Here is a 25,142-nt window from a genome sequence, read left to right as displayed (position 1 = left end):
ATACGAGGAACGTGACGCGACTGGAGACTGGACTGGCGACATGCGCGCGTCGCGCGTGTCCGCCGCGTGTTCGAACGTGCCGTAAATTGAGCGGGACGCGACGCGACGCGACGTCTCGTCGGTCTCGTGGTCTCGCAGCTCGTAGCAGCCGCGTCAGGAACCAGGCCAACGAGGTTGCGAGTCCGCGACGGGCTCGCCGCGAGGAATTCTCCGTTGCGTAACGGACTGACGGAGCGGGAAGAGAAAGAGAGAGAGGGAGACGAAGAGGAAAAAAAGAGATTACGCTCGGCGAAGCGCTAAGCGACCGACATATCTGTGATTCACGCGATATCGTCAAGCAGCAGGCGAGACAGAGGATCGGCTCGGGACGACTCCGTTAGTGCAAAGTCTCCCCGGTGCCCGCGCGGGATGGTGCGCGATCCCGGAGCGCTGATCTAGCCCGCGGGATTCGCGTCCAAGGTACGAGTCCCGTTCTTAGTTCTCACGCAGGCAAGGATCGTTGCGGCTCCTCTCGCGTGCCGCGGCGTTCGTCAGAGTGACTTTGATCGAACTCCGATTAGCTTGATCAACGATGTAGTTCGACCGTCGTTGAGCTAGAAATCTTCCTTTCCACGTGTCGAACGGCGGAGGATTAATTAGTCTGTCTGTGTTAATGAGGTAGTACAAGTATTGCTTGGTAAGCTTAATGACCGATTAGAAGTTGATCGGAGTTTGCTCACCCTCAATCCCTATGGGTGAGAAAAGTGGCGTCGTCGATCGCGAAAATAAAGGAAATGTTATTGCAAAGATCAAGAATAATTCTGCATAAAGATATCCGCTCTCTAATATCGTTTAAAGATGCGTGACGTATAATGTTATGACTTGTTCTTTTGTTGTAGATATAAAAGCTGCATAAGTTAGAGATACAAAACTGGTCGATTGACCGCACATTTGAATCATGTTGCAAAGCGTGAATAAGGAACTGGCCCCCATAAAGTCACATTATTTCCTTTACAATGCTGGTAAGTTCAATCAAGACTCTGCCTCTTCGACAGAGCTGTTGCGAAAAGCTGAATCCTCGCGTGTTCATTGCGCTTATTCTGTTCGCAGCGACGGGACCAATGGTGCAGTTTTTGCCCACGATCGGAAAGCAATTGGGCTTCTCTGCGACGATAGTCGGCACAATATACACAGTACTACCGATTTCCGGTCTGATTGCGAAGCCGCTGTTCGGCAGTCTGGCTGACAAATTCAAATTGCATAAAACCTTCTTCTTGATATTCGAAGCTATATTGACAATAGCGTTCTTCTCCATTTATTTTATTCCCGAAATGGACAGGAGTGCAAGTGTCGCTCTTATCTGCGATAATGATGTGGCGTACTTAGAGATTTGTCCAAAGATAGAATTCTCAAAGAAAGCGTTGAGCAACGTAATATTAGAAGTTCACTCTAACGCAGCCTGCCAGGTGCGTATAAATACGTTATTTCCTCCATCTCACGTATTATTTCTTTCGTTAATAATAACTAATATAAACGTAATATTCATGTTCACAGTTAACTTGCAAAGGAGTACCACACGGTTTCTTAGAACTGTCTGGCAAAAACGTTTCTGTGAACGGCACGTTCGAGTTTGGTGCAGGATTCGATGTGTATCAAGATTTACTTGTAAGAAACTTTACCGTAATCTTTTTTTTATCCGCCTTACTCGTGAGAATAACATCGATTCTATTGTGAGAAATAATTTGCAGACGAAGGACTGCGTAGACGTAAGGCTGCGCACGTTTCTCGATGGCACCGCACATGTTCCGGTATGCGGGGGCCAGCTAAGGACTTCGTGCACGGCAACTTGCCGGAACAACAGTGCGTTTAATCATCTTCTGCGGGAGGCTAAGGATTCGCAAAGCGATATCAGCCATTTTACGTATCATTTCCACATATTTTTATGGGCGGCCATTATTAGTTGGATTGGAATGGCTGTTGTAGTTAGTATAGCCGATGCTATCTGCTTCGATCTCCTTGGTTCGTATTAAGCACTGTTGCACAGATGACGTTGTTATTAAACTACAGCTACTTCGATACGTTTTACATATTTCAGGTCATGAAAGAAGGAACGATTACGGGAAACAGAAGATGTGGGGCAGCATCGGTTTCGGTATTTTTGGCATAAGCGCGGGCTACCTGATAGACCTTTCCAGCAAGGGGCAATACGACAAAGATTATACTTGTATATTTTATATTATGCTAGTGGCCATGGTCGCCGACATTGTGGTGTCTGCAACATTAAAAAAGGTACAAAAGAAGCTCTCAAGTGTCGTATAACTGAGACTAAGATAGTACAGAAGTTTGATGCTTCTTGTTTATCGAGAGAATCCAAAAATTGGCAGGTAATGGGGCAGTATCGTTACAGAAAAATCCAGAATGCTCTGTGGACGAGCCGTCGCTATTTCGAGAGCTATTAAGCGTTTTCAAAGAAGGAAGAGTATTGGTATTTGCCTGGTGGTGCATAGGCGCCGGGATGTGTACAGGAGTCATTTGGAACTTTCTGTTCTGGTACAGCGAGGACCTGGCAGCCAGCTCTCGTGTCACGTGGAGTAAAACCCTGCAGGGTCTGATGACCGGTGTTCAATGTTTCCTTGGAGAATTACCCTTCAACTTCGTATCGGGCAGCGTGCTGAAAAAACTCGGCCATGTTAACGTCATGAGTCTCGTGCTGCTGATCTATGCAATTAGGTGAGTAATTAGGTTTTTACATTCTATTTTTCTACTCTCATTGTGTGTGAATACTGTGAATGCATAGTTTATTTGTACGTTGCTAAAAATAATGATTTAATCCCGCAGATTTATGGCATACAGCGTTATATCGAATGCCTGGCTGTTTTTAATTCTTGAATTGCTTCACGGACCTTCGTTCGGTCTGTGTTGGCCTACGATGGTATCCTATGGTGATAAAGTGACGCCATCCGGTACGAAAGCCACTATGCAGGGATTCATCGGTGCTGTTTTCGAGGGAATTGGTTAGTCGTTAGAGTTTGATATTGTACGGAATCGTTCATATCTTTTAACTCTCGTCTCATAATTTTTTTATTCATTGTCCATTTCAGGAGTGGCAAGTGGTAGCTTCATATGTGGTTGGTTAATGGATTCTTATGGAGGTGTTACAGCAATGAGAACTTTTTCAGTGGGTGCTCTTTTATGGCTAAGCGTCTTCTGGTTGGTGGAACTGTTACTAAGGAAGTTGAAAGCCTACCCGTTAAACCGAGGCCATAATCGTGAGTAACGATTATGTGGATATATAAGTAATAAGGCAAAAGGCACTATTTTTGTTTAAATCGTAATTAAAATATCACGCTCAAAAATCATTTCATCATATACTCGAATCTATCAAAGTTTATTGTTGTCGCTTAGTAAAGTTTACGTTAAAGTTAACATTGCATGTTTTGGGATACCTATCCTGTTGCACGAATTTGCTTTTTAATTTGCATTTTAAGCTCTGTTTCCTGCATATTTAATGAAATAATTAATAATCTATATTCCTACTGGTTTTTTTTCAGATCTAGCGAATTATGCCAATCCAGATGACGCTATTCTTATGACGATAAGTCAAGAATTACAAACTTACTAGTAGAACAAAATTTTATAATATAATTTTAAAATTTATCAATGCATTCCTCATTGATAAATCAATGTAAGTTTTATCGCACGATTGAAATTGAACAAAGTTAATTTTTCACCACCTTTGTAAAGGTGAAAAGGAAATGGTTTTTTTTTTTCTCATCGTGATATTTTGGGAGTTTTCCGGCAAGTGACACAAGTTGACACAAGTGTGTCGTTCCGTCTTTATTACTCATTGCCGAAAAAGTAAGATAGAACGACGTTTGTGTCGACTTGCCGGAAAGCTTCCTTTATCTTTTTATAATATTTGAACGAAATTCAGTATTATGTCATATGTATATGTGTATAAAAATGTAAATTGTATCGCATCATTGTCATCGTAATACATAATATATACTTTTTTAGAACTACTTTCTTGTTTATACTTACCTTCGAGTTTTCATGCACGGATAATAATCACAGAAATGTCATTTTATAGGAATATATTACCAGGCGTGTATAGATGCACAAAATATTCAGATGAAAAACAGCGAATTATAAAATTTAATGCGTCACGTGAAAAATCAGATATCTTGAACTTCGAAATTACTGACGTTTAAAAACACTCCATAATTTCAACATTCTTAAATTATTACCTTCGTCAAGAGGTTTAATAATCTTGAAATCTTAAAATATTATTATTGATGTGAAACAAGAAATAAAATATTAAGAGATATTAACCGAGATAATACGTGTCGAGCCCAGGATTAAAATTATCAAGTTGGTCAGCAAAATATCTCAACCATTTATTCACTGTGAATCCATTTTTCCAAGATATACCAACACTAACAAACATAGCATGCCTGTTCGATCGCAATCAGTCGATTAGCACAACTTCCTTACGAATCTCGTCTACTCTATCGATAAAAAGCTACAAATAACTTTCTTTCCATTCATACCGCAACACTAAGTAATGATCGCGGCGCATTCGCATCGTATAATCTTCGATAATAATTCCGTATATCGTCTATCGGCGACATACGGGAGACTCGGGGCGCAGTAAACATTTCCGTGGCGTTAATCTTGTTTCGGCGTCGATGATCGTTGAGTGACGAAGCGTGACGGTGAGGTGGTTTGACTGCTACTCGGTATAGGTTCTATCATAGCTTGCAGATTGGGGATCTCGCCCGTCGCGGTGTCGCAACAATCATTCATTATGATACCGGCGCCCGGATGGATGAATGCGAGGCTACCCTCGCTGGACGAAGCTAAGCTGGTCGAGAGAGGCGGAGATCGTTCCTTAGGCGATGCCGAGGAAGCGGGATTACCCATGGGCGAGGTATTGGAGTACGTCGCGGTCTCCAGTTTACCGTGAAGCTCGAGTATACGACCTTCTAAATGAAGATTGATCTCCACTTGCGCCTGATACTTGGATTCGACGGCCTCCAATTCGGACGCGTGTTGCTCCTTCGTCTCTTGCAGGAGCCGTTGCAGATTCAATAGTTGCGTCTCCTTGCGCGCATCCTTATTTTCTAACTCGCCCAAGCGTGCCTTCACGGCTTCCAAATGTGACGATCGTGATTCCAACTGTCGCCGAATATCTGCAAAAGGATTTCAATAATATTCGTAATTTGCATTTAACGCAAAGATCATCCATTCTCAAGTTTGTTTGTCTTTTGGATGCTTACTGTTTAACTCTTCTGTACATGATTTCTGAATTTGCGCCGTTTCTTGCTTGGTTGTCGGTGAGAAAGTACTTGTGTTTTCTTCTAATCTTAATTGCGCCTGCAGGAGAAAGATACACACGCAATTATTTCCGTAATGTATAATAATGTTAATTTGCCACAGATAATTTCTCCAGTTTAAATTTTCGTTAACTAAGCTTGTTAACGTGACTTCTTAATTTGAAATATATTACCTCTCCTAAAAGCACAAATTTCTTTTGCATAGTATCCACAATGCATTCCAGTTCTTTGCCACGGTCCGCAGCTTTTAATGCCGTTTTAAGCTGATGTCCCGCATTGAAAAGTTCTGCCTCGACAGAACGAAGTTGTTGCTGCGCTTCAACCGTCTTTTTTTGTTCGTTTTTTAATTCCAATTCTAGTATCTCTAAACGATCTTTGAACGCGTGACTTTGTCGTTGCTCTTCGACGCACTGTACATGTAATGAACGATTATTAGTCTTCTAATATATTTTTTTTTCTGTATATTTTCAAAAATGAAGTAAATACTTTAGTTTGCCAATGATGCATAGCTTCTTTGTATTGTTCCTCGGCTTGATTCGCTTCCTTTTTATTATGCTCCAATTGCGCTCTCAATTCTTCCACCTCTCTTTCGATCATTTTTAAACGTTCAGTCTGTAAGACAAATATCGAACAAAAATGTCAAGTCTCTACTTCAAGTCGTATAAAAATTTAATAAATATTTTTTATAAGAATGTGAACGGACCAAAGCGAGATTATGCTCTTGCGAAGCCCGCGAATCTCGCAGTTTACCGAGCAGACGCCGATTACGCTCAGCATGGACTTCCCGTCGCTGCCGCTCGAATTGTAGTTGCATTTGCATAAGTTGAAGTGATTGATTATTAGCGCAAGTGGGATCCACACCATCGTCTTCCCCCCCGTCTTCTTCCGCATCCTCCTCCCCTTTCTTCTTTTGTTTCTGCCTGGTACCATTTGGTCCTGTAAAAAGATAGTATTTCACTCTTCTCTTGCCAGATGCTATTACAATTGTTATATACAGATTACTTCATATTTACTCGTTTTACTAGAGAAGCTATTCGTTTTTGTGCAAGCCTCGATATACTGATCGAGCATGCTGATTGGCGACATTCTTGAATCAGAACTTTCTTGACTACAGTTTTGGCTGTTCTGATCTAACATTCCTAACAACAGATGCTCATATGGATATAGATCGCACGTTTGACTAGCCGTCTCTTCGCGTCTCTTCGCTCCCATTAACGCTTGATCTGTCACGTCCTCGCTATAACATTTCTTCTGTATTTTCATGTCCGGACACGATCTGGAGTGTCGAATCTGTATCGAGCATATAAACGTTGATTTCTTTTTTTGTTCCTGCTGGTAGTGCAAAATATTATAAGCTCTTCGATACTTTACTTTGTGCGTTTCGTTTGAATTTGAGTCTTCTATTGGGAAATGACATTGAGAATACAGTCGAAGTTGATAAATTTTTTGCGATAAATCGGACAGAGTGCCGTACGTGCTCCTCTCATTTCGTCCCTCAGATTGCGCTTCGACATACTTTGACATTTCGACCGCTCCATTTCCGTGCGAACTGACGATCTCCAACACCTATAATAATTTTACAAAATATTATTACACACACACAATATCAAGTCTGTATATTTATTCAACACACACGATCTATTACTAAATTACTCAAACCTCTTGATCCTCCTGCCAAGAATCGTTCTTCCCGTTTTGACTTACAGCCATTTCTAAGAGCCTCCCATTCTCCTCGCTATTACTCAATGATTTTTGCGACTGAAGAACATTTTGCCTGTCTGTCATAATTTTACTTAGTCTATTCGAGAGAAATCCATGTGTGTTCGCTGCAACGTCCGCGCTTTTTACTCCGGAAACAGAAGAGGGATTTACAGGAGTCGGCGTTGAGGGCCGAGAAGATGTACCGTTGCCCAAAGCGTTTAGAGCACGCACCGCGCTAGATCCCAGAGGCGTTTGTCTCGTTGATAATTTTCGCAAATCCTACGAGAAATATATACTTTCGAACGTGGAAAGAATAATTTTAGAATAATTTTACTTTTATGTCGTTACGTGTTATACCTTAACGGGAGTTGTTTCGGGGGTAGCTTCTATAGCAGCCTCGGGCGGGGAAGTACCGCTTCTATTGTTATTAGGCGTTGGCGGGGCAGAGCGTGGCTCGAGAGAGGCAGTTTGCGCCGGACTATGCGGTGGTACTGTCATGCTCGGTGACCAGAACGTATCATCTTCCCCATTACTGATCTCCGTGGTCGTTACTCCCCCGCAAATGTTTATCGGCGCACACGTGATGGAAGATTGATCTGTGTCATAAATTAAGCATCATTTTCTACCAACATTCTTCGGCAAGAAAAGACGTAGGTATGAAGATGGTAATAATGCTGACCTAGAGGCGGAGTGCACCGAGAGTTAACTACTCCTAAAATTTCTTCCCGACATTTGTCTAACGTAAAACGGCCACATTCTATCACAATATCGTGATGTTCCATCTTTTTCCACCTACGACGCAACAAAGAGAGGCAACAGTAATTTAAACAACGCTGCACGTAACGTAAAAAATAAATTATTTTATATATAGCATATACGTGTATACGTGCGTATTATATACCTAGTGGCTGAAATTTCTGCATCCTTAGATGCTGTGACAAGAGAAGGATGCATACGCACAGAATCCAGCATGGGTCTAATAGTATGAGTAAACGTAGCCAATTGATCACGCTGAACGTACTGTTGCTTCAGGTATGATATAAAATTGCAAGGATACATCGCGTACAGTCTTTGAAATAAGCCGTATAATCCTACCTATAACGGTGGCATGGTAAGTGGTTTATGTTAACGTTACGACACACTATTCGTAAAATGATCGTAAACCGTTTCACCTGCAAATGTATGAGGTACAAATGGTCCTTGTCGATGATATTTGGTGCTGTGGTCGAAGTAAAAGAAGGAGAAAGTAAGGACGATTGATGATGATGATAATAAGAGGCCAAGCGGCCGAATACCTCAAATATTTCTGGTAGATATGGCCCTAGAGCAGCAGGTAACATTGGTAACAACATTACTAACAGAAGAAGGGCACTCATAAGTGGTAATATATCTGCCTCCACCTTGAAAAATACAGTCTTGTAAAACTGTATATATACACTCAATCCTTTCCGACATTTACAAAACGTGATTTTTTAATCAAATGTTATACGTTCTCTAAATGTAAAGCTCTTAATTAACATCAATGATCATTGGCGCGTGAAAATTATGTATATAGAGCATAAATTATATGCATTTAAAACAGATCGTGGTCATATTAATACATGCTAAAAGATGCAGAATTGACCAATTAATGAGGAGTTTATGCGCGTATATACATAAATAAACATATGGATCGGCGAAGAAGAGGAAACACAGAAAAATATATTACCTTAAGTAATTTGAGTAGATCTCTGAATAAAGCATGACTGGCTAGCTTGTACAACCAAGTAGGCTGACGCCTAGCTATATGCCCGAGCAACGTGAGCGCCTGTATTCTCTGCCTACTATTGCCAGGTTTTGAAAGAATGTCCGACAAACGATCTAACAGATGTTTATCGTGCGGATCTCGTACTCCCGCTAATACTTCCGCTGTCCTCAAGGAGTTCGTAGAGAGATAATAATCGAACAATCCATTCACCAGCCAATTGTCCTTTGCTGCAATTGATCCAAACGCAATTTAAAAACAATCCTACCGCGCCTCAAGCTGCGAAAAGTACGTATAAGCGGTACTCACTGCATAAGAAATGATCGTGGAATACTTTCTTGATCTCCTCGACCTCCCCGAGCTTATTCGACTCGAGCAAGTAGAACAGATCGGCGACGCCTGCCGGACCGACGCTCATCTTGGCAGCGAGTGGTGACACGGCTCAAAAGATCCTACTCTCTCATGGTCCTTCGATCAGGCGGTGGAAGCAGAAATCGGTTCGGCAACGTCGCTCTGAGCCATCCGTCGTCTGTCACGCAAGACAGGCATTGTCTGGAGCGACGGGGATGCCAAGGTACCTGCGGGAGGGAGAAAATACACCGTGTGAGAAGCGGATCGTGGAGAATCGAAGGAGAACTCCCGAGCAACGGCTACCAGCGGAATAGCCGATCGCGGGATTCGAGTCGAGCGACACGTCGGCTCGACCGTTCCGCGCGAGAACGGCACGCCGCGACAGGGTCGCGCGACCATCCGCGCGAACTGTCAGCGCGCGTACTTCTTTTTTTCCCCCGCTGCACGATCGGCACGATACCCGACGACAGAGAGCTCGTCGGCCCCGCTCCGCGTAACCGCAAAAACTGTCAGTCGCCTCGGCGGTCGACCGGTCGCGCGGCAAAGCCGCGCACGCGGGCCACGACGTCGGGCGAACCTCGACGGCGAGATCTCGTCGCGTATCAGGGCGAATCAACCGAAGCAACTCACCCGAATCTCATCGAGCACCTCCACGGCCGAATTCCTGCGAGACTGCGAGTTCTATGGCGACTGGCGACAGTGGCGACTGGCGAGCTCGGGCCTAGGTGCTGCCATCTCGCCGCTGCAATTAACCTCCGTCATTGACTTTCGCGCAACTAGAAGGGGTCGTCGCGCGGATCGAACTGCTAAAATTATCTCAAAACAAACGCGAATCATTCGTTCGATCGATAATTCGACTTACAGGATTTATGATTTTTTTTTTTTTTTTAATTTTCTTTTTAATGTTAATAATAATTAAAGAGTTTGTCCCCCATGGTAAAGAGAAACCTGAGAGAGGCCATTCCGGCCTTTTTCGTGTGTGTTGCATTTTTCGACGCGCCGCCTGATAAAGTGCAACTCAACTACGTCGTTTCGCTCGGTAACCGCACATGGTTTGCGTCCGTGTTAATGGTTCGTGTCTTTTTTATTTATAAAGAAAATTATACCATGGACAAGATCGCCGTCAGCTGGAATCCCTAGAAGATACGTTCTCCTATTGGACGTCGGGACGTCGCGATTAAAAGTTCATGCGCGAAGATCAGACTTTTGATTGAACTCCGATGACTCCGATTAACTTAACCAGCGATTAATTCAACTGGTAGAATTACTTGAAAAGCAAAATTTCTAGCTATACAAATTTATTTTCCCTAATTTAATTTTTCTCCATGTATATCGCAAACAAAAAATTAATAATTCTACCTATATATTAATAAAACAGATGTCGCATGATAAACTAATCGCCGATCAAGTTAATTGGAATTTGATCAAAGCTATTCTTTCAAATCGCAGGGAAAAGTTGAAATGACTGATCCGAAATGAAAGGAACGACAATTACAAGGATAATTACAAAGATAATCTCGTTTTAGATCCTCGTTATATTTTCGCATTATTTGCTGTATTACGTTACGTTATTTTGTGAATTCAGATAAATTTTTAAAATACATATCTAATTTTAGATCTCGAAGAAATGCACTCGTTCAACGTTTTTTGACGTATAATACGTAACGACGTAAAAAGTCAAAATCATAATTCGAGACATTCTAGTAAGAACGAATCATTATAATTAATATTTTCAATGTTAGAGAATCTGTTATTTCGATAAAACGGTTCAATATTTTATTGTAACTTTCGTATACGCGGTCTAACGATTAATTTAACATTTTCTAGACAAAACTTGTTCAAATGCGACTAATTTATACGTCAAAAATAATAGTGCTCCGTTCGAAAGTTCCATGGTATAAAAACATAAAATGTCGAACGAGCATATTTCACTTCTCGTCGGTAGATAGATACCAGACACATATTCTAAACATTTATCGAAATTCGATATATTAATCTAAATCAATTAATTTACAAAATTAATTAATTTACAAATAACGGGGCAGATTTGCGTGTGATGATACGAGCACGCGATACATATCGTGCTTGACACATGTTACAGTGCACGCTTACGATCGGCATCATCTTATGGAATCAGGATTTGCCATCATCTGACTGTAATCTTTTATGAAGGAAGACGTCAATTTGCGATTTAACGTCTTGAATGCCCGCTCGTGGATGTTGCTGACTCTCTTCGCGTCTCCGTGCTTCATCTCGTAGTTCATGTAGTCTATCCAGATGGACGTGTTGTCAGTTCCGAACTGCTGTGTCGCTATTTCATAAGGTCGTCGCACGTGTTCCGGCAGAGTGTCCGGCTGGATGAGCTCCAGCGCGATCATCTTTTCGTGGAATTCCAACGACGCGGGTAGTTGAAGGCAGAGACTGTTGTACGCATTGCGAGCCGCACGGATGCCTAAGGAAAGACAAAGATTCGGAATAGGTACAGATATCGTGGAAAAAAATTCGTCGTATTAATAAGAACATATGCTGCTAAAATTTTGATAATAAACGCAAAATAGGAAAAAAATCAGCTATTAATCTGATTACCTTTCGTTAGAACGAGCCATTCAAGCCACATAGGCTTGATATCTCTGGCGATCAGCTGATGCGACCGCAGAGCCGCTTGAAAACTCTCCTCGGCTTCTTCCGAGCTTTTTATTTGAGCATGCAAGATCCGCATCTTCCACAAAGGTAACGCTTTCTCGCCCAATATCTCCGTCACCTAATTGTCAAAATATCTCAAATATCTCAATATTGGCACGATCTAATATATCGGTAGTTTGCAACTTTTATCACCTTTGGAAACATAGCGTACGCTTCTTTCTCCAGGCCACATTGCAGCAAATGATTGAGCCGAGCGTGCCAAATAGCGACGCTGTTCGGTACCGCATCGGTCGCTCCGCGCAGAACTTCGTCCAGCTTTTCCCGCACGTCATCCTTCTTGTCGACACTCAACATATTAATCTACGAAACGCAATAGCCACTTTTATATACTTGCGAGAAAGATATAAATGGTTTATTTCTCTTCGTTATTGTTTCTAAACATTGTTTCAGTTAAAAAAGATTTCGAACCGATAGATATTTTAATTGAAAAGTTCCAAGTGCCTCTCTAACAGTGGAGACATTGCTAAAATAAATACTATTTAAAAAAAAGAAACATTAATTTAGATGTAAATTATATACAAATTTAAGCAAGTTTTTGTCTACAATTGTTAAATTTAATTGCTCAAGTATCGATGTTACAGAGAAACGTTGAACACAAACCCACCCAATGCAAATAATGTTCCTCTTTTGTTAGTTTTTTCGCCTGATGCGCCTGCATCAGGGCAGTTTTCAAGAGTTTCCTTTTGAAATTCGGCAATAACCGCAGATCACGATTTATCTCTAATAAGCACTCTATGTACAACGACCAGATCTCTTCAGTTTTGATTTTCTTTACGGCAGTCTGGTAGACTTTGTTGCAGTCCGTGATGCGATCTCTCAAAGTGATCTTCTCGGCATTCTCCACTTCCATCGGCGTGCCACTGAGGTCTGGCTGCACTAGACCTTGCAACTCGCGACGCGCCATCGTATCCCACATTAAGGGCTCATGAGCGTACTCGCGAATCATGTCACTATGATTAAATTAAATTGTATCTTTAATTTTAATCACCGCAAGAGAGAAATCATATTTGACAGATTTATAATATTAACATGCACATATATATATATACCTAACGATTCTTTTCTGCAATTGCTCGATGTTATCATACTCCTTTGTGATATTGAGCAACTCGATTATAAATTTAATATCCTTAATGCGCTCGAAAGCCTGTTGATATATAAAGAACGCCGTTTTCGGAAATGGTATTTCGCTATCGTCTGTCGATACTGGATTGTCTTCCTGGTTCTCGGTATTTTCAGCATTAGGAGCTAAGCGATTGTCCAGTTCGAGTCTATGAGAAAAAATACAAGCGTGCTTTGACCATGTGATTGACAGATTACAGAAAAAAAATTATCGACATATACACTTCGTACTCACTTAAAAGCGTCAATGTATAATAACTGAGAGTCAGGATGAATCTGTAAGCCTCTAAGAAGATACTGTCGTGCGTTATGCTTATTCTTGTTCTCCTCCAATTCCCAGCATACCGCTATGTGCCAGCATTTTGGCTTATCTCTGTGCACTTTCAACATTCTACCTAACATGCGGTCGACATTGCTGTGGAAATGCTGTAGAAACAAATAACAGCCGATCAAGTGCGACTAATTGTAAAACAGCTTCTATAGACAGATGTCAATTTTTTTTCCCTACTTACCACGTGCTTACAGAACTTCACATAAGCAATCCAAAATCGAATATCATCTTGAAATTTATATATCGCGTCCTCGTACAAGCTATTCATCTTATTAGTTATAGCATAATCAATGGCCAACTTTTTTTGAGTAATACCAAATTTCTAAAAAAAATATATATATACAATCAAATCTCTTTCTCTTATTAAAAAGAAATATACTAGGGTAAATACGATTATTTCTACACGTTATGTGTAAAATTATGTAAATAATATTTATATTTTACATATAATAACGTGGCAAAGTTTGGATATGGACGCAGCTACTTACATCCCTCCGTTGCTTGATCAATTTCAGCAAATTCGTTTCGTACTGTATGTACCGAATGTAGTCCTCCTTGCACTTTGTGTGTCGTTGAATGTTATACTCGTATTCTTTGAGCTTTTTGGAGATGCTCCTGAAAATATAATAATAAACGTGCAACGTGCACTCGCAAGCGTGCCTCTGCGTACATAACCTAAGTCGGCTCACCGAATCTCGTTTTCTTCAAAGAGCTTGATCCCTTTCATCTCCTCCAGCGCGGGGATCATGTCCTGGCACCGCTTCTCCACGAACTCCGCCATTTCTCGCGAACTTTAGGAGACACTCGGGGGCAGATTAATTCAAGAAAAACGCGTGGAAAATAATGTGCGAAGGAACGCGAGACGCAATGACGCAGTTCTGTTTTGACGACGAACGACAACGTGTTTCACAAACGTCAACATGTACGTTCGAAAACTCGATCCTTTGCGGCCGGGACTCGGCGATCGTTGCATTTTCCGAACGCGGACAATATTAGGCCATTTTCGGAACACCCGAAATTGAGTTGGTTCTCTAACCTCAAAATTTGACTTCCCACAGTTTCCACGTGAAGATACACGAATCGGTAAGAAACCCTTTGTTTATTTTAGAAATAAATGTGGATTTCTTTAAATGCAAACTGAACGTGCTGAACATTTATGAATTATACCTATTGCAAGAAGGAATCCTCTTTTACAAGACGCATGATACTTTCATTAATTTGATGCATGTTTGAAACATTTGGAAATTTAATGCAAGAACTTGAGAGTATCAAAGTATATATTTTAATTAAATTAGAGAATTCAAATTAAGAATTTTGAGGGTCAATATATATAATCTTAAAACTCGGAAGATTCTTCAGTAAATCAAAACAAATAAAGAATCTGAAATAAACATATGCGTTTTTTTTAGTGCGAGGAAAGATGACTAGGTTTGCAAGAGCGAGAGGATCCAAAGCTTCAAACGAAAGATTACCGAACGAGGCTACGCCATGGCATGTAATGAAACAGCAATTGGAGGAGAGTAAAAGCAAGGTACCTTCGGAGAAGAAGAAATCGGCGAAGGAATTATTGAAAGATCAAGAAGGTACCTTCAACAGTAGCACTAATGAAAACACTCAGGAATGGGCGGAATTTGAAGATAATAGATCCAAGACTGACGCAAAAGAACATAAGAATTTGAAGTCGAACAGAGATCTCGCAAAAAATTCTGAAAATAAAGCAGCATCCGAAGGTAGTAACAATGTAGAGAAATCACGTGCAACGGGAGATATAAAAACAACAGATAAGAAGAAGAGGACTAAATTTTCTAACAAAGAGAAACAAGCTGTCAATAACCCAAATTCAATATCCAATGAAAAAGAATCGAACACTCCACAAGATGTGCATTCGAGTCACGGTGTGTTGAGCAAACGGCAGAAGCGGAATCAGAAAAGGAAGTTGGAAATGTCTAACGATGGATCTAAGAGGTTCAAAAAGGATGCCTCAGGCAAAAGTGACAATAAACTCGCAAGGAAGGAGAAAATGAAGAGAAAGGGAGAATATAAAAGGAGGAAGCCAGATGCCGGTGTCACAAAAGTAATAATTAACGGTGTGGAAATCGAAATTGTTATGTATGATGGATTCCCCGTCAAAAAGGAAGATGCGGAGAGATTGGCAGAACTTAAACAGAAAATGACAATGAAGGGTAAGTGTATACATTCAAAATATTTTATATATATATATATGTGACAGCAGAATTTTATTTTCATGGAACTTAAAAGAACTACTTCGATATTTCTTTATATCTATTTGTCCTCGAACTTTTTAAGCATAAAAGCTGAGAATAATCCTAAATGCAATCTTAGAATATTTATAGATTTAATTAATATACTTTTTGCTGATAATAATGAAATAATTATGCCTTTTTAATTCTAAAGTAATAATATTAACAATATCTGCATTGCATCCTATCTCAGGTATTCCAAAATCTGAAGTGGATATGGCGATGAAGCTGGAAAGACGCAGGGCTGAGAAAGCTTTGGCGCGCGTCAGGAAACTCGTCTGCTTCAATTGTCGCAAGTCTGGACACAATCTGTCGGATTGTCCTGAGCTCGATCGCAACGAGGCCTGCACAGGCATCTGTTTCAAGTGTGGTTCAACGGAACACACCCATTTCGAGTGCAAAGTCAACAAGGATTCTACATACAGATATGCCAAGTGCTTTATCTGCCGCGAGCAGGGTCACATTGCCATGCAATGCCCTGACAATCCCAAAGGAGTTTATCCTCACGGTGGTTGCTGCAAGATTTGTGGGGCTGTAACACACTTAAAGAAGGATTGCCCGGATTTGATGAATGCCAAAGAAGACATCGCCGTTACAGTGGAAAAAATGGATGATTCTGCTGTGGAATCTCTGCAGGAAGATACGAAAGAGAAGTGCAAAAGTAATAAACCATGTAAAAATAAGATCATCAAATTTTAGTGATATATTTACGATATTGATGAACTTCTCATGTATTATATCTTATTATTTTTTCCTTATTGGTAAAAAATTACGCTCGTCAGAAAAATGTATTTTTCAATTTTGTTTTTGCAAACAAGCTTTCTTGTTAACTTTTTTTTATTCCATGCAATGAAATCTGAAATTTATTATTTTTTAATTAAATACAGCATATTGACTATACATAAAAAATTATTTTGTAATTATTTACAAATTTATAAGATTATAAAACAGTTGTAAATATGGATTGTAAATGTACGTAATATACATTATGCGAGTAGAGTATTGATTAATACTATAATTTTTAATAACAAGACTTCTTTTTACGATACATCTTATTTTATATACGCACACATGCGTATATAGAAAAAATGTTACATATAATTAAATATCTCTTATTCCCTAATATGATATTTCGAGGATTAACACCTTGTAATCCGCCAACAGATTCATTATATATTGCAGTAACTTAAAGTTACTGCAGATCGCGATATGTTAAAATATTTTTACGTAAAAATTGAACACCAAAAGAGAAGTAGGGAAAGAAAAAGGAAACGATTGAAGAGAATAATAAACAAATCGTTTCTCAAGTTAAGAGCAGAATTTAAATAGAAATATTCTTTGTGGATGCAGACAAAACAAGAGAGATATTTTGATGTACTGTACATTTTAATTGCAATGCATATAATATAATGTGAATGCATATAAATATCTATATAAACTGCAGCTGCACTTTCGATCGTAGAATTTTAATTTGAGAAATACACATGTGTGTATGTATGTTTATATATAATACAGGGTGTTTCAAACATCGCATATTTTCTCTTATAGCCTAAACGATGTCGTTTGTTTCGATCAACACCGAGCCGTCGATAAACCTAAGTTACAAGCCGTTAAAAACTAAGGATGTACTAAGTTTTAAGAGTATTAACGAATAACAGAATTGTTCATTTATCAAGTACCTTTTACTGAAAGTAGAGCTTTATTTGATACCTATAATGTTATTAAAACACCTAATATTCACAATTAAATAATATATACGGTGTAAATCTATATATAAAGACTCTACGGAAGAAGGAAAATCTTATAAAAGCTGAAGTAGCAGTTGTTATATCTCATATTAATAACGTTAATTAACGTATTAACATGACTAATTTTATGTTTCATTTATACGTTTCAAAACGTACAAGTAAAATTTATATATTTGTATTATTATTAGTTGAGAGATGTAACAACTGTGACTTAGACCATACACACACACACACACCCACACCCACACACACTATAGACATTTCTCTTCTCTGCAATTAAATAAACTAAAAAAAGGTGCTTAATGAAATTTCTGCTATAATTATTCTAATTTTAGCATCTAATATATATTTCGCAAGTATAACGACTTATTTCTAAAAATATAAAAATGCAACCGATAAATTGACGAGATAAACTCACGAAATATTTTATCATCTTCTCTGAACACTATAAATTTGTTAAATGGTAATGATGATTACGCAATTGAACTGTAAGATGAGCTATCGCTTCTTATTTACCAGTATGTGATTTGCTACACATTTGAAAAACGTATGAAATAAACAAATTCTCGTTCATCAGCAAATTGACACCACTTTTTTTGCCTCACTCGAAATTGAAAAACTGAAGGAAACAATTTGTTCTTTTATAGCTTATATCATTTCCATATATTACTCGGAAGTAAATTCACGCGCGGAGTTATTCGTCGCAAACTCGCTCTGAAGCCTTTTCGCATCTCGTGTGATATAACGTCTTTGGTACCAACACACATTATACTATCTTTATTTATATTCCATTCTCAGAATCAATGACAGCTGAAAATTACAATGCGAATATCGCAAGTGCACCTGCTAAGTAGCTTCAGCTTTGTGCGCTGACTCGATGATCTCTTTTAAGCATCGACCAAACTCCTCAATGATAAGACGCTGGGATGCCTCATCGTCAAGCATATTACGTTCCGCTTCGTCGGCTTGCGCCATTAAGCATTGGCATGTTATCTCTACTACCTTCTCCGTCAGAAAATTGAATGGTTGTCTATAATAAATAAAAAATAAATATAATTTAAAAACATATGTAACAAATAAAAATATGTAAAATTAAAATGTATTATACTACAACTGCAGTGCAGTGCAAGATTTCTTAAAAAATTATAACATTTATAAAGAAATCTTACTCTATACATTTCTCTCTCTCTCGCTCTCTCATACAAACCTTGTACCAGTGTTGGATGATGCAGTAGGTCTAAATGCCATTTCAGACAATTGTAACTGTGCTTTATTTAAACTAAGCTGAGTTGTTTTGACTTCGGTTGCTTCTGCAAGATCTTTCAAAGATTTCTTTTGCAAAATTGGATCCACAATATTGCGACAGCCTATACACTTACAATTTCCAGAGCATGGAATTTTTGCCTGAAAAATACATTTTAAATTTCTCATACCAACAAAATAGACATATTCAAAACCATCAAATATTTATATTAAAATTTTCATGTGTAAATTGCATTTTGAACATTTTCTTAAATAAGCAATTACCGAGTAGTTACATATTATCAGGAGGAAATATATATGAGATGTGATAAAGGGATAAAAAACTAATCACATATTTTGTCCCATTTTCAATAACAAATCAGGAAAAATATATACAAGCTCAATTGTTTGTTGAATAATATTTATATAGTTCAAAATACCTCGTAACATTCGCAATAATTTTTAAGGCAACCACTACGTTTGCAATTGCAGCCTTTATTATGTCTCCTTATATCTTCGCCCGTCTCACGGCCTTTTCCGATTTTAGGCCGGAAGGCGTTAGGATTGCGTTCCAAGCAGGATTTAATCGCACGTTGTCGCTCTTCCTCGTTACCAAGATTGTTTGAGCAATTATTGCAATTGCACATGTGACAGAATTCACCGTTCGCAAAGCAGTCGCAATAACTATGAAAGATATGAAGATTTCTATTTAGATTTCATTCAAATATAAATAATATTTAAATTAAGACATAAGCAAATTGTAAGTAATTCTGAAAACTGAGAAGATAATTTTAGCTTTTCTATAATTCTATGATGATGTTTACTTCGATTAAACTCGCTTAAAATTCAACAATCTTTTCACAAGAAATGTTACGTATATCAATGAATGCTTTTAGGTAAAAAGACGTTTGTCAGTTATGAAAATAACAAATGAAAGTGAAAATCCAAAGCCTACTATATGAAAGATATTTGTGAATTAATAGTTGAATTTTTTCATTGAAAAATGTTTTTTTTCCCCACTAAAGTAAATCACTTAAAAAATGGCCGTGTTCAGCAGACACAACTGTTGAGTTCGTCTTATCAACACCTTGCGTTGATTGGTTGGTTCTAAAAGTAAGAGCCAATCACGTTCGACTGCTACTCAGCGGTTTGATCTGCTGAACGAGCCCAATAATAAAATTTTTAGATAGCAAATAATTTTTTAACAAAATGCTTACAGCTTAAGACACTGTGATTTAGTGCAGTTACACGGTTTTCTTGGCCTGATGCCATTCGGTTCCACATTGCTGTAAATAGTTCTTGGGGAATTCTTTCCATCAATCACGCACAGAGTCGCTGTAGAACTTTGTGAATTTCCTAAGAGACCCGGCGATGTTTGGGACTTCAATTTTGCCTCATCTGTTGTCGACTGTCCAGTCGGGATAGCAATATTTTAATACATGAATAAATTTTTCAAAATTGTATAGCTTAAAGGGATACACAAGGTGATTCAGAACAAACATTTGTGCTGCCATTAGCTAATCGTTACAGGCGCTCCACATAAGTGCCTGTGTTTGACGTTGAGTCACGCCACCCTTGCCTATCTCTGGTATTTGGTCCGTGATAAGCGAAATATTTCTTTTTGTAATTCAAGAACTAGGCTTTCGAGAGAATTTTGGAAATGGAAAAGTCGTCTTAGTATTAAGTCAGGGATAATGACATTTCAAGAACAAATGTGTTGAATCACCCTATGTATCCTGTAATAAAATTACACATTTCTCAGAACCTCGTATTGTTGAAATCTTTTGGATTTTTAATTTTATTTAATACTAACGCGCGAAAGCAATTCATGCAAACTGAATAATCAAGAACATAAATGAATATTATTAAACCTGTTGTTGAATATATTGAGCAGGTAGAACAACGATGTTCCCAACATTCGGATTCGTTGACAGAACCGCCTGTCCTGACGCTAACTGGCTCAACGCTGATGCAGGGATTGCCACGGCATTCTTTGATTGATTGCCGACAGCTGCTGCGGCAGCAGTCGCTGCAGGTATGAGTAATTTTTGACTGCTACTTGTCAGCGTTGCCTTCGGCGCAACAGTTCTCAGAGACTGACTTCCGGTATTCAGCGGTACAACCTAGGTAAAGACCATAGAAAAGAATCGTCACTTGCAATATACAATATTTTAAATGTTATGTAGCACTTGAAATATCGCAAACTATCGAAATTAAAAATAAATAATAAAAGATAGGTATGTACAATAAACATAATTTTTTTCTCTATAATTAGCTAAAAGATTAATGTTACCGAATAATACTACAATTTCGTATACCTTTACAATCTGTTGTTGATTTCCTATTTTCTGACCAATATTTACAGTCTGAAGTGTTGTGCTGGCCTTTGATTTGCCCACAGTAACGACATTGGTAGATCCTGTTGAGGGGGTACTAACCAATCTCACATATTGCACCTGAAAAAAATGGCATAATATAATAAACATATACATATCCACATTTACGATCAATCAATTATTGATAAATTATACGATGACACACTTGTCGTCCAGACATCTGAATTTGATGGAGTTGATTTGACCCAGTCACAATGTTCTGGTTAGCAGGAATTCTAATAACTTGTCCACCTCCAAGTACATTGCCAGGCTTTAAAGAACCCTAAAGAAAGAATTTTTACCGTATGATTTATCGATAGATAAATATAATTTTTATCTTCAAAACTTCAAATTATGCAAAAATTGTTTGATTATAACTCATAATCTTTTACCTGTCTAATGATCACTTTCTGCGGATTTTGCTGCATGGATGACTTGGTCGTAACAAATGTGGGCTGCTGATTCGTCGTCGTCAAGCACTTGGCCTGAAGACTCACAGTTGGCGCAGGAAGGATTTTCGTTGGTGATTTTGCGGTATTCGCTGGTACTATGGTTACTTTCGGCGATTGAGATGTTGAAGATTGTAGCAACTTGTTCAGTATCATACCCTACAAAAAAATAAAAGGTTGCGTAGTAACTGTTTTCGCGCGAGACACGTGCAATTTTTAACGAGTCACATCGCGTAACTTGAGACAAACCTGCTTTGGCGAAGACGACGGCAAAATATGTTGCTTGTTGGTGGAGAGTATACCCATCTGTGCCAACGTTATATTTTTCGATGGGCTGCCGTAATTAGAAGAGGTACTATTGAGGAATTTGATCCCCTGAGTCGGCTGATTCTCGCTTTGCGAGCTCGCGATGAGAACTTGCTGAGTACCAGACTGCGCCTGACTTCCTGTCAATATCATTTTCGTGTATACCTGTGAAAGATATCATTGGAATTAAACATCTAATGTATAATTTTACATAAGTAAGCTCTATGTAAGAACAGTTGACGAGTCTCATCCAAATCTTCACACGTATGCCTCAGTTGTACACAAGATTAATTAAAAAATTAAAGATCGTGAGTGACGAAGAAAATAAATATATAGTAATCCGTTTCGGAAAACCATATTTCAATTGAAAATTTCAAATTTATTATATAATTTTATGAAAATCACTTTTGACGAAGATAAACATCACAAATCCACATAATATCTTACGTTACGTCCTTGCGAGACGTTCTGCGTTGACCGTTTTAACGATGGCTGTGAAAACTTAACATTCTGCATGTTACTGATCGTGATGTTCCCAGAAGCATTAGTCGTCGCGATAGACTTGGCGGGCTGAGTGGTCCTTAACTGAACAACACTTCCATCCATGGATTTGCCGGTAATCAGGGTCTGGGCTAGAGACTGCAATTGCTCGGCCGAGGCTGTCGGCGGGTGCGATATCTTTAGAATTTGACTGGTACCCTGTCCGCTCGCAGGCGACACTATCATAATCGACTGGCTCTGCGTGGCCGGGCAGATGTTTGGCTTCATCTGAAGAGAGGAAGTCGTCGTAAACGGAGCGTTGCGTTTGAACAGCGCGTCAGGAATCGCGATTGGACACGTTACCTGGACCGCCGATACCGGTACTCTCTGTAAGGTCGGCTTCGTTTGAAACACAATATTCTGGCTGTTTTGATTCGCCATCGTGTAAATGTGCTCGGTCCGCACTTGCTCGGAAATTTCAGTCATCTCCACATCAGGTACCATGTCAGTCTCAACGTTCCGCTCGATTATTATCCGTTCGTCGTCCGTCATAACTCCCTCCGAGTTCATGCACTCAAGTTCCGCTTGAATATTCGCAAATTCCTCAAAGTCGTTCGACGTGTACTGCTCACTGCCGTGGGATAAGCTCAGTGCGCTTAAATCGCCGTCGCCTAGCGTGCGCGAATCCAATCCCAGAGGCTCCACCAGGGCCCTTGCGTTTTGCCCCTTATTAGCGGACATGACGATAGTACCTGAAAACATCGGTATATCAAAACATCGGTATCGGTCGAACGATAGTCCAAGTTTACTGTACAGATAGTACAAGTTAGCTGATTGAGTTGCAAAATAAACATTCTGCTGAATGCAGCCAATTCCATTCGTATTATAAATAAGATCGCGGAAATTCCTAAATATATTTGTACGTAACGTGTAAACACAAGTCGCAGCGTATACATAAAATATATATATATTCAGCAACCGAGACCGTCTCTATTTAACAATGATATTAAGTGGCCTTGATCGCGTAAAAGGAAACCGTTTTTAAAATGTAAAATGTAAGGTGTCACAAATGCAGAATTGTCACAATTAGAATAACAAACACTTATTTCTCGCGCATCTCAACCTTCAATCCTTTTCTCATTTAAATTATTTAGAAACTCTGTCTACGACAAAAGATCAACTCTGAAATAACAACCTGTTAAATGCTGAACATAAGAATGCCGAATATACCACTCAGACAAATGTAGCCGATCAAGTTGTATCAAGCAGCAATTATAACGCACGTGTACACATGCCTGACACAAAAAAAAAATCCAAACATTTACTCTACCGTGATTTTGTTCACTTAAGTATGCGAACGTACGATCTGTCGCCGCGATTCCGCCACTCCGTCGCCACCGTGGTCCGAGATTTCGAAAAGCGATCGTCAGAGAATTGGATTTAAATCCGTCGTGGTCGCCTTTTTGAAAAGTAGCGGGATGCCCGCGTCCGGCCGTTCAACCCAAGCGAAGTTCGACGCGATCAGCGTGCGTTCGAAACACGTCGAACGTGAACGCGGATTCGAACGCGCCGTGAAGGGGGAAGAGAGAGAGAAAGAGAGGGGAAAAAAGGGAAATAAACCGAGCGAGATAGCGCGAATGCGAAAGTGCGAAGTCGCCGTGGAACATCAGCGCCATTTGTCGGCGGAACGCGCCATTTTCGTGATGTAGATTTTCGAGCGCGCCCGCGAGCAACGAGCAAATCGCGCGCGTGCGAGCTCGAGGGGGACACGGCACGGGGCACGGGGCCCCGACGCACGACGACGGGCGGGACGTCGCGTGCGCGCGCGCGCACGCCACGGCGCGAAGCCGAGAGACGGCGCGGGACCTAACCTCAAACGGAGTTTCCGCGATCGTAACTGCAATGGCAAGGAGGCGGGAAGGCGGGGACCGTTGACGCGGGGGGAACGGAAAGGGGGCCAGCCGAGAGCGAGGTCGAACGGCGAAATTGAGGCTCGCGGCTGGAGCGCGGCGCGATTCCGCCCGTCGCTCGGCGATTTCGGACGGAGCCCGATGTCACCGAGTCCCAGGGGGGCGACGGGAACGGGCACGGCGTCGCGCGCGTACCCCGTCGTCCGGCAACACCACACGTACCTGCGCGTTCCTTCGATAGCTCGAATTGTTCAAAATCACGCGCCCACCATTGCTGGCCCACAGTGCACCGCTGTTGCGTGTGAAAATTGCGGATTGCGGCCTGGGGAAAAGCGGAGCGGTTCCGCGCGATAACGCGGCCGGCCGGGCGGAACGTGCGACGCGTGGGACAAATGTTATCGCGCGCTGCGGACGCGGACGGGACGCGGACACGGTTTCGCGCACTTTGCCAGTCGCCGCGACATTTCTCGCGCTTACGCGGGCGAAGATTGAACGAGTCGACGAATGACGAGCTGCGAGAGCGAGACGGGAAACTCCTGGCCCTGGCGCGTCGCTGGACGCGCCGCCGCGCCGCGCCGCCCCGCGCCCGCGGCGCCATCTGGCGCGACGGGGGAGTCGCGCTAGCGAAGCGCGGTTTTTACAAACTTTTGTCGACGTGATTTTTGATATCTTACGATTACTACGTTTACGCGAGCGTTACTTCTATAGTAACTTACGATAATTCGTTCGCGTAAACGGAATTTTGTATTTTGTAGTAACTTACGATAATTTACTCCGCGTAAACGGGTAAATTATTCTAGGTTACTACAGAAGTAACGCTCGCATAAACATAGTAGATGTAATAAAAAGTAACCCTCCAGCAATTCCCTTCTTTATAAAATGAAATCAATTTATCATATATCATTTATATTTATTTAGAACTTCTTTATTTTATAGCCAATCAGTACGATCTGCTGCTGCTTTTCACTGTCCATAAAATTTCATCTTAACGCTAGGTCTACAATGCGAGTCGTAAGGTCGTGAGTCGTAAAGCTGGCCACACACACTTTCCGTAGAACGTAACGGTAATATTTCGACCAATCGCGTTGCTCGATTGGTCGAAAT

General features: G+C 40.4%; 5 protein-coding genes across 15 annotated transcripts; 2 read left to right on the top strand and 3 right to left on the bottom strand.

Moving 5' to 3' along the window:
* The first annotated feature begins 90 nt into the window (after window positions 1-90).
* Window positions 91-4,001, top strand: Sugb (Sugar baby transporter). Of its 4 annotated transcripts, none has more exons than XM_077415860.1 (10): window positions 91-459; window positions 879-1,001; window positions 1,090-1,445; window positions 1,534-1,644; window positions 1,728-1,998; window positions 2,075-2,268; window positions 2,387-2,709; window positions 2,818-2,993; window positions 3,081-3,248; window positions 3,531-4,001. In XM_077415860.1, exons 2-10 carry the CDS (start codon window positions 938-940, stop codon window positions 3,599-3,601), a joined length of 1,734 nt encoding a protein of 577 aa, XP_077271986.1. In that variant the 5' UTR covers window positions 91-459; window positions 879-937; the 3' UTR covers window positions 3,602-4,001. The 4 variants fall into 4 exon arrangements, with proteins under 4 accessions (XP_077271986.1, XP_077271989.1, XP_077271988.1 ...); XM_077415863.1 differs by having other exon boundaries at window positions 3,081-3,275; XM_077415862.1 differs by lacking the exon at window positions 91-459 and adding an exon at window positions 488-657.
* Window positions 4,002-4,355: 354 nt separating this feature from the next.
* Tsc1 (tuberous sclerosis 1 protein hamartin) lies at window positions 4,356-9,895 on the bottom strand. 3 transcript variants are annotated; one of them, XM_077415832.1, is made up of 15 exons: window positions 9,742-9,895; window positions 9,070-9,338; window positions 8,725-8,990; window positions 8,189-8,416; window positions 7,918-8,111; window positions 7,696-7,808; window positions 7,374-7,612; window positions 6,975-7,295; window positions 6,687-6,881; window positions 6,329-6,605; window positions 6,019-6,251; window positions 5,802-5,927; window positions 5,489-5,725; window positions 5,259-5,355; window positions 4,356-5,171 (listed from the first exon to the last, which is right to left on the bottom strand). In XM_077415832.1, exons 2-15 carry the CDS (start codon window positions 9,176-9,178, stop codon window positions 4,648-4,650), a joined length of 3,159 nt encoding a protein of 1,052 aa, XP_077271958.1. In that variant the 5' UTR covers window positions 9,179-9,338; window positions 9,742-9,895; the 3' UTR covers window positions 4,356-4,647. The 3 variants fall into 3 exon arrangements, with proteins under 3 accessions (XP_077271958.1, XP_077271959.1, XP_077271956.1); XM_077415833.1 differs by having other exon boundaries at window positions 8,312-8,416; XM_077415830.1 differs by having other exon boundaries at window positions 6,329-6,881.
* A 733-nt stretch (window positions 9,896-10,628) lies between these two features.
* LOC143902715 (U3 small nucleolar RNA-associated protein 6 homolog) lies at window positions 10,629-14,173 on the bottom strand. The gene is made up of 9 exons (XM_077415859.1): window positions 13,957-14,173; window positions 13,756-13,882; window positions 13,449-13,589; window positions 13,172-13,362; window positions 12,864-13,085; window positions 12,419-12,764; window positions 11,947-12,114; window positions 11,698-11,872; window positions 10,629-11,563 (listed from the first exon to the last, which is right to left on the bottom strand). The coding sequence occupies exons 1-9, from the start codon at window positions 14,046-14,048 to the stop codon at window positions 11,232-11,234; spliced, it is 1,794 nt and encodes a 597-aa protein (XP_077271985.1). The 5' UTR covers window positions 14,049-14,173; the 3' UTR covers window positions 10,629-11,231.
* Window positions 14,174-14,208: 35 nt separating this feature from the next.
* On the top strand, window positions 14,209-16,282 carry LOC143902718 (uncharacterized). The gene is made up of 3 exons (XM_077415865.1): window positions 14,209-14,350; window positions 14,677-15,450; window positions 15,722-16,282. Exons 2-3 carry the CDS (start codon window positions 14,688-14,690, stop codon window positions 16,225-16,227), a joined length of 1,269 nt encoding a protein of 422 aa, XP_077271991.1. The 5' UTR covers window positions 14,209-14,350; window positions 14,677-14,687; the 3' UTR covers window positions 16,228-16,282.
* Window positions 16,283-16,895: 613 nt separating this feature from the next.
* On the bottom strand, window positions 16,896-24,568 carry LOC143902709 (protein lin-54 homolog). 6 transcript variants are annotated; one of them, XM_077415844.1, is made up of 12 exons: window positions 24,261-24,568; window positions 23,459-23,587; window positions 22,096-22,880; window positions 21,592-21,813; window positions 21,286-21,501; window positions 21,060-21,176; window positions 20,837-20,974; window positions 20,390-20,641; window positions 19,736-19,926; window positions 18,959-19,202; window positions 18,484-18,680; window positions 16,896-18,306 (listed from the first exon to the last, which is right to left on the bottom strand). In XM_077415844.1, exons 3-12 carry the CDS (start codon window positions 22,867-22,869, stop codon window positions 18,123-18,125), a joined length of 2,535 nt encoding a protein of 844 aa, XP_077271970.1. In that variant the 5' UTR covers window positions 22,870-22,880; window positions 23,459-23,587; window positions 24,261-24,568; the 3' UTR covers window positions 16,896-18,122. The 6 variants fall into 6 exon arrangements, with proteins under 6 accessions (XP_077271970.1, XP_077271966.1, XP_077271969.1 ...); XM_077415840.1 differs by having other exon boundaries at window positions 23,492-23,587; XM_077415843.1 differs by having other exon boundaries at window positions 22,096-22,416; window positions 22,492-22,880; window positions 23,492-24,567.
* Window positions 24,569-25,142: the final 574 nt, after the last annotated feature.

This window comes from Temnothorax americanus, unplaced genomic scaffold, assembly GCF_048541705.1.
Source record: "Temnothorax americanus isolate GAGA-0224 unplaced genomic scaffold, ASM4854170v1 Scaffold4, whole genome shotgun sequence".
Classification (NCBI taxonomy): domain Eukaryota; kingdom Metazoa; phylum Arthropoda; class Insecta; order Hymenoptera; family Formicidae; genus Temnothorax; species Temnothorax americanus.
This window is presented reverse-complemented; position numbering and strand designations above follow the sequence as displayed.